The sequence below is a fragment of the Camelina sativa genome, chromosome 20 (assembly GCF_000633955.1).
Source record: "Camelina sativa cultivar DH55 chromosome 20, Cs, whole genome shotgun sequence".
Taxonomy (NCBI): Eukaryota; Viridiplantae; Streptophyta; class Magnoliopsida; order Brassicales; family Brassicaceae; genus Camelina; species Camelina sativa.
Window position 1 is genome coordinate 15,465,940 of NC_025704.1, and position 8,509 is coordinate 15,474,448.

The window sequence follows — 8,509 nt, forward strand, 5'->3', positions numbered from 1 at the left end:
TGGTTTATGCGATCAAATGTTATGAACATATTTGGATTGGAAGCCATTAGAACTTGAAATGTATGTTTCACCATCGGTTTGTGTATCCTTTTAAATAATTGAAGTAATTGAAAAGGTAAAAATAATTGAGATTTCTTAATTCAAAGTCAAATCTATTTTGTAATTTCAAATTTGGCGCATTATTTATGACTATTGAATAACTTATTTATCTGGTTATTTACTTTGTTGACTAATGACATATATAATCTAGTCAAATTTACCAAATCAGCAAGAACCAACCACACAAAGCAATAAATGAGATAAAAGCCCCATTTAATTTAAAGTTTTTTCTTTTGTCAAACAAGATTTTTTATTTATGACATCAGAATTAAAAGGTTTTCTATTTATGACATTAAAGGTAATGAACTTTAACAGTTAACACACAAAAAACACAAAAAAATAAGTAAAGAAAAAGAAATGAACTTATAAAAGGTTTACCAATCCTTTACCTTATCCAAATCTGCTCCCACTAACTCTTCTTCTTCTTCTTCTTCAATCTTCACAATCCCAAAAATCTCTAAATCGCTTTCTCTGTTTCAATGGACACCTCTCTCTCCCACCATGGATCTCTCTCTTTTATCCCCTCGCGGCGCAACTCCGTTAGACGAAACCTCGGCGGCTGCGATTGCGTTGTTCTCCCTTCGCAGCGTAAGGTCCGTTATGATTCGTTGGTGGTGGTTACGGCTTCAGGAGCGGAACCCACCCTAGACGCGCCTCTGGTTCCATGCTCGGCTCAGGGGAGGTTTCTAAGCAGCGTGTTGGTGAAAAACGGCAGCTCTTTCATTTCGCCGTCGCTGATTTGCTTAAACAGCTCGCTGATGATAAGGAAGCTGCCTTAGTTCTGGTTGGGATGAAGCTTCTCTCCATAGGTTAGTTTTAACCTTCCTCCTTCCTTAATCACAATTACAATTACTTGTTGCCACTGTGGAATCGCTTAGTTATAGGAAACAAAGCTGTAGATATTGAATAATCCTGAAATAATTTTGATTCATTAATTTTAGTCGTTGATCTTGAAATTATGCTAATCAGTTTACAAGTGTTTGTTACCACTATGGAATTGCCTAATTGTAGGAATGTTTGATTCTTTGAGAAATTTTTTATTCTTTAATTGTAGTCATTGATCCAGAAATTGATGCTAATCAATGGTTACAACTAAAACTTACCACTATGGAATCGTCTAATTGTAGGAGTCGGACAAAACTCTCTGTAGAAATGCATATTTCTTTGATTGTAGTAGTTAATTTTGTAGAAGAGTGGATTACTGAATGTTAAATCACGATTGCACATATATTTCTGGTTAAGTTTCTATCATATGATTTTGGAAAATTCCTGCTTTGGTTGATTTGATGTCTCAGTTAGTTTATGATTTGGCATTTTTATGTAAAAGGATACCGCAATTTGAGTTCATTATTTTGCCAAGATTTGTAGAATAGGACACCTTCTTTGGTTTTAGTCATTAATCCTGCAGAAAAATGAATGGTTGAATGTAGAATCATGATTCCATGTTTCAGTTGTTTTCATTTTCAGTTTGTATTTTGGGTTTTTGTGGATGTTGATACCTTATTTGATTCCGTGGTTTATCAGAAGGATAACTCAACTTAAGGAGATTGATTGCCAAACTGCGATTGAAGAAATAATGTATATGTTAATCTTATACAAATTCTCAGAGATAAGAGTGCTTCTTGTTCCAAAGCTTCCCAGTTGTATCTACAATGGAAGACTCGAGATCTCGCCTTCAAAAGACTGGGAACTTGAGTCAATCCATAGCTTTGACGTCCTTGAACTCATCAAAGAACACAGTAACGCAGTCATCAATTTAAGAGTGAGTTCGAGTTTGACTAACAATTACGCAACAACGGAGACAGATAAGAATCATTTCAGTAGAGTATACACAGCTTCGGTCTTGTATGGGTACTTCCTGAAATCCTCTTCCCTAAGGCACCAACTCGAATGCTCACTATCACAAAACCATGGGAATTTCACCAAGCAACTGCGACATTACATTTCTGAGTTTGATCCCAAGATATTGCAGAGATGCAGAAAGCCAAGGTCGCACGAAGCAAAAAGCCTGATAGAGAAGCAGTGCTTAGCTCTTTTCGGTCCTGAGGGAAGCAGCAAAGAGAGCATAGTGACATCGTCATCTAGCCTGAAGAGGCTGCTTCTTGAGGCTGTGGCATTTGGTACGTTTCTATGGGACACAGAGGAGTATGTAGATGACGCTTTTAAGCTTAAGGAGAATGAGAATGCAGAAGAAGAAGATAATAGCAGTGTCTGAATCAGTTTGCGTAAAAGAAAATCTTTGAATATTTTTTTGGTGGACATTGCATATATATATATAGAGAGTGAGAGAGAAACTAAAGGTTTCTATAGTGTCATGATGGCTATATGAAATTAATTTTGTCTATAGCTTGCGTAATTATGTATGTAGTTTATAATGAATGAGTAATAGACTAATTTGTCCATGTCTTCAGAGGAATAGAAAAGAAAACAGTGCAAATTTTTTTAATATTTATGTATATAAAATGAATATAGTAATTATATACTATATTTTACTTCAAACTTTAATAGAAAAACTGTAAATTAAAGTTTATCGTTTCTTGTACTATCATTTATAAGAACATATGTTTGATAAAACATTAACTACTATGTAACATAAGTAAAGGCACGTATAAAATGTGCTATATCTTGCTTTTAAAACATCACAACCAAAACTCAAGTCGTTTAGCAAACAAAGTCCTTTTATTTTATTTTTGGGTTAAAATATTGAGATTCTACAGAAAATGAAGACAACATTTTTCTTTCTAGTTCTTGCAGTTCTTGTTTCATCATGTAAGTTTATTCTCTTGAAATAAAACATATATACCATGTTTTATAGTCGAGAATAATATATTAACTTAATAATTTCATTTTCTTTTGAATTAATTATAGGTGTATTAAATATTATGGCACAATCTATTTTGGAAGAAAAAACTCCCCTTCCCATTCCTCCACTAAGCTCTGATATTGATCCAACTGACGAACATGTTGGACACTCTCCTGATGACATGAAAATTCTTTTTTGCCAACAATGTGCATATCACTGTGTTGAAAAAAAGAAAAATATATTTAGTTGTGACAATTCAATTTGTCGCTGTACCTTTGAAGACATTTTGTAAGATATTCTATTTGTAGAATAATCTAGAAAATAAATGAAAATAATAATAATGTACTATTCTCTTTATTTCCTGGTTTTATTTTTCATTTCCCCTTATAACCCAAATGTTATGTATACATGCATTTGCATATTGCATGAATCTCTTTTTTTGGTAGGTTAATTACTGAATCTATTAAATGAGTTAGCTAAACTAAAAAACTATAATGATATAAAAACATATATAATAGGGGGAAACAAATGTATAATGGATTAATGGTAGCAAAACTAATTAGTATTTTGAAATATGTAGATATTCTTTGATCTACATAAAATATAGTACTATATTTTATAAAAGTATTTTTTTAGGGGAAGTGTCTTTAGTCAAATGGTTACAGCACCACCTCTGCGACCGATCCCACTGGAGTTCGACTCCACTAAGTCGTGTTACCCCGCGTAGTAGGGATTGGCTATGAATCGGGCCTTGTCGATTCAATGATGACAAAAAAAAATATTTTTTTAGTCTCAGATGATAATATATTGACCCCATGGATCATTTTGAAGGATCCACATATTTTTTAATCCAATTCAATATTTAGTCAGACTCAAATTCGCTTGTATATCCAGTTTTTACTCTCTCAAAATATTCTTTGAACCAAACTGAAATGTCAATTCTGTTTATTGTGATTTTTTTTTCCATTCAATTTTTTAATTAAATTGAGGAGGGTTACATTCTTTTTTTTTTTTTTTTGACAACTAGGAGGGTTACATTCTTAAGAAAAAAATCATTTAATATTACCAAATGCAAATTTGCAATTAATAAAACAATAAACTAAATCAACCAGTACACAAACATATTTATGTAATTATGTCTATTTGAATACATAAATGTTTTAATATTAACTATTGCATTCAAAACCACAGATAAGAAAAAAACAGTTACACAAATACATTTATATAAAATTTTTAAATGAAAATAATAATAAATTGAGATGCCAAGTGCGTTATAAAGGAAAAAATAGAACATTACCTTTCTTATAATATTTAGGATTATTAATCTATAGTATTATATTATAATCTAAATTTATATATATATATATATATAGCTTCCTCATTATCACCTGAAGTAATAAATTCACTATTGAACATTGTTGTATTTAAAACTTTAAAACAAAAAGTGCAAATTAAATTTTATAGTTTCTTTAACTATTAGTTTTATTTATAATAAAATACGTTTGATAAAACGTTAATTAGTAACTACTATGTAACATAAGTAAATGCACATATAAATGTGCTACTATCTCATCACAACCAAAACTCAATACGATTAGTAAACAAAATCCTTTAAATTTCTATAGAAAATGAAGACAACTTTTTTCTTCTTAACTCTTGCAGTTCTTGTTGCATCATGTAAGTTATTAGTTTTAATTATTACATATATATATATATACATATATACCATGCTTTATAGTCGAGAATAAAATTTTAACTTAATAATTTCATTTTCCTTTGAATTACTTATAGGTGTATCAAATATTATGGCACAATCTATTTTGGAAGAAAAAACTCCATTTTCCATTCCTCCACTAAGCTCTGATATTGATCCAACAGATGAACATGTTGGACACTCTCCTGATGACATGAAAATTCTTTTTTGCCAACAATGTGCATATCATTGTATTGAGAAAATGAAAAATGTATTTAGTTGTGACAATTCAATTTGTCGATGTACTTTTGAAGACCTTTTGTAAGATATTCTATTTGTAGAATAATCTAGAAAATAAATAAAATAATAATAATGTACTAAATTTATATAATTTCCTGGTTTTACTTTTAATTTTTCTACTTATTTCAATCCAAATGTTATATATACACATGCAAATGATGAGATTGAAAACTGATAAGATGGAAAAACCTTATCAAAGGATAGTAACAGAAATAGAGATGTGAAGCAGAAGAAAGATAGATTAAGGTGAAGATCAGAGAAAATAAGAGAGAAGAATAGAAACGATGAGGAAGAAGATGATAAACATTCTTTGTTGATTAATTCGGTAATCGTTCACAAAGCAAGAGATGTTTCTTAAATACAAATTCTAAGGCTTAATGAGCCAAACACAATAGCAGCCCAATAACAAAATAGACGAAGCCCATTAATCTTTATTTATTTTGTATTTATCATTACTCCCCGTTTGAAGGACCACCATGTCCTCATGGTAGAAGGAATTTATACTCTAGAAAAGTGAGCTGTGTTTTGTTTGCTCCAGCAGGACCTGCACCTGCAATCTTTGTCATACTAGCAGCTAACACAACACTCTCCATAAATTTCACCTCAGATTGTTTCCACCTTGATGATGTGGTGATTGAAGAAATCTTTTCCTTAAGAGAATTTGGCTCTAATTGAAGATTGATGAAGACTAACCTTTTAACACCATCTTCTAAAGAATCATCAGTAAATTTGCTGATACACTCCTTGACCACTTCAGAATAAGTTTGGATAAATAATTTGTAATCCTCAATGCTTTGATCGCCAAAACCAAAGAACCTTGGAACGCTCTTGGGCACTTCTGCGTTTAGCAGCTGACTCTCACCACAATAAAACAGATTATGTTCCAGACCATCAAAGGTCTTTTCGCCCATAACCTTTCTCGCCCCGTTTGATGATGCTTTGGAGATGACTGCACCTGCTAAATGTGACCTGCTCGAGAAGATCTCGACAAACAATTCTGGTGGCCTTGGCGAGTGAGAAACTTCCTGAGTGAAGATTGCCCACTTGCGTAAAGCCTGATATGGTTTCTATACTCTCCAAGTATGTTCCTATGAGCATGTGGTACGACCAATCCTTTAATGAAGAAAACAGACTCTCCTCTGTATGATTATCTTCCAGCCCCGTTTCGTTGTTGGCACAGTCCCACTCTTGAACGTCAACTTCATTGAATCCACTAATAGCCACACTCACCCCTTTTAAAGCTATTTTGTCCTCAAGATAGTAAACAATCCTTCCCAATATGCTTCCATGCTCATCTTCACTTTTCATCTTCACCCTTCTAGTACTTAGCTTCAGCTTTTCATCCTTTTCACAAAGAGTGATCTATTCCTGGTTGTTAAAGAAGGAGAAGGTGTGTTCCTGCCAGTTAACACAAGTCTCTCCCAGTTTGGATAGCCAAGTGTAACCCAAAACCAATTCCACCTCAGTCCTTGTTAAGTCTAGTGTGAGAAATTCTTCAGTGATTTCAGCTCCTTGAAGTAACAAGTGCTTTCAGAACCTTCTTGGGAAGCCCACTGAAAGATGACAAAACCCTGGCAAGTGCTTTCACTCATGATGAGCTGACCGTGTCCCAAATAAACTGACCTGGGTTTTGTCATCCTCTTGGGAAGCTTAAGTCGAACAGCTAACTCTTATGAAATATAATTCTGTGTCGCTCCAGAGTCAATCTCTACCAACACTCTCTGACCTGAGATAGAGCCCCAAAACTTTAGAGTCTTACTCTTGGCTAGAGTTGTTCACGAGGAATAATTTCCTTGTCACTTGGCCTCACTATTCTCTTCATCACCTCTTAGCTCGTTTCCAAACACAGGTGAATCCTCTTGTAACATGGTGAGACTCATTAACTCCGCATTTTCACCAAAATAAGCTGGAACCTGTGCATTTGTCATGTTATGGGTGTCATGTAAGATAGCCTTCGTTCCCGTGTCTCCGCTCATCTCCTCAAGCCAAACAGCAAGTTCCATTGCTTCTTGAAGTCGCTTGGGTTGCAAATTTCTGACCTCCATCTGCAATGGTTGAGCCAACACATGCTTTTCTTGAATAGTCATTGCCTCTCTATGCTTAGCTTCAAATTTTCTGCAGTAACTAGCCACAGAACCTTCTTGTAGCATTCCTGAGTATAATGAACGGCTTATAAAGCTCGGTCTCGGTGGCTCCTTGTGTTGTTCCTTAAGCATCCACTTAAATTATTTCTAGCTTGTAGGTGAATAATTTTTCCATAAGCCCTTGATCCTGATACGATTTCCCCTAGGATTGGACTCTGTTGAAGGCTGATAAACGAGTGACAGGTGATGTGGATGGAATGTGATGATGAACGGAAGGTTTTGGGTGATGATGTGTGAAGATCGAAGGAAGAAAACAATGGTTTGATGGAGATAGATGTTTAGGTGGTTGTATGGAACGAAACAAGTGAAGAGTTTCTATGTCACAAAGTGTTTAGAAACCCAGAATTCAAGAACGCATTCAAGAAATCAAAGTGAGGAAGAAAGATCAACAATTCAAGTTACAACATCATTCTTCGCTAAAGAACAAAGGAGGCGTGGCTGTGGGTTTTATAATTAACCCTAGGCTCGACACTCCAAACAGCAGGAAGTTAAAAATAAAACAACAAAACGTTTTAAGGAAATAAGAAAACAGCAAAACGTCTAAGTGACTTGTAGTAGTACAGAAGTCACTTGAACTAGTACAGAAGTACATTATCCCCCTTTGGTAATGACTTCTAGATAACTCGACGTAGTGATCCATTTGCCTCATTAAAAACCATGCTGAGAAAACCCATTGGGACAAAACTCAGCTATGGGAAAAAGAGTACAAACTTCTCACCTAAGTTACCTAGTCATCATTACCGGGTGAAGTCTTCAGGTTGGATATGTTGAAGACTTTGATCCTTGGTAGGTTGAATGACCCATCACCATGAGTGCATGAGCTTTCTTGGCCCTCTCCTTAGCTCTTGAACGAGTGATCCTTCCCACCACCTCCAGTTGCTCTGCAGCCTCTGGCTCCTTGCTTGCCACGATCATATCATCCTCCCCCTCTTCAAAAGGATTTGTCCTCAAATCGGAATCTGCATAGTAAGAGAGCAAGTCAGAAACATTGACTGTTGATGATATGGTATACTTACCTTGAAGATCAGTCTGATATGCGTTGTCATTGATCCTCCTTATGACTTCCCTGAAAAACAAGTTAGCTACAATAACAGCATCACCCGTCTTGTGACTTGTAATGACGTGAGCCATCTTCCTAAACCTGTCAACCACAACAAAAATAGAATCTCTACCATTTCTGGTTCGAGGTAAGCCAAGAACAAAATGCATAGAAATTTGAGTCCAAGGTTGAGAAGGATTCGGTAGAGGAATGTACAAGCCGTGTGGCTGTACCTTACCCTTCGCCATTTTGCAGATATGGCACCTAGAACAAACCTTCTCAACGTCTTTATGCATTTGAGGCCAATAGAAGTGTTCTTGCAGTCCAAGTAGAGTCTTTGACATTCCGAAATGTCCAGCTAGTCCTCCTTCGTGAGCTTCTCTGATCAGCATCTCTCTCATGGATCCTCTTGGTATGCACAATCTATCATT

General features: G+C 34.9%; 2 protein-coding genes and 1 pseudogene across 2 annotated transcripts; all 3 read left to right on the forward strand.

Moving 5' to 3' along the window:
• On the forward strand, positions 526-2,343 carry LOC104770915 (annotated as a pseudogene).
• Positions 2,757-3,232, forward strand: LOC109131354 (putative defensin-like protein 221). The gene is made up of 2 exons (XM_019242238.1): positions 2,757-2,868; positions 2,968-3,232. Exons 1-2 carry the CDS (start codon positions 2,820-2,822, stop codon positions 3,192-3,194), a joined length of 276 nt encoding a protein of 91 aa, XP_019097783.1. The 5' UTR covers positions 2,757-2,819; the 3' UTR covers positions 3,195-3,232.
• Positions 4,504-4,957, forward strand: LOC109131355 (putative defensin-like protein 221). Its single transcript, XM_019242239.1, has 2 exons — positions 4,504-4,579; positions 4,694-4,957. The coding sequence occupies exons 1-2, from the start codon at positions 4,531-4,533 to the stop codon at positions 4,918-4,920; spliced, it is 276 nt and encodes a 91-aa protein (XP_019097784.1). The 5' UTR covers positions 4,504-4,530; the 3' UTR covers positions 4,921-4,957.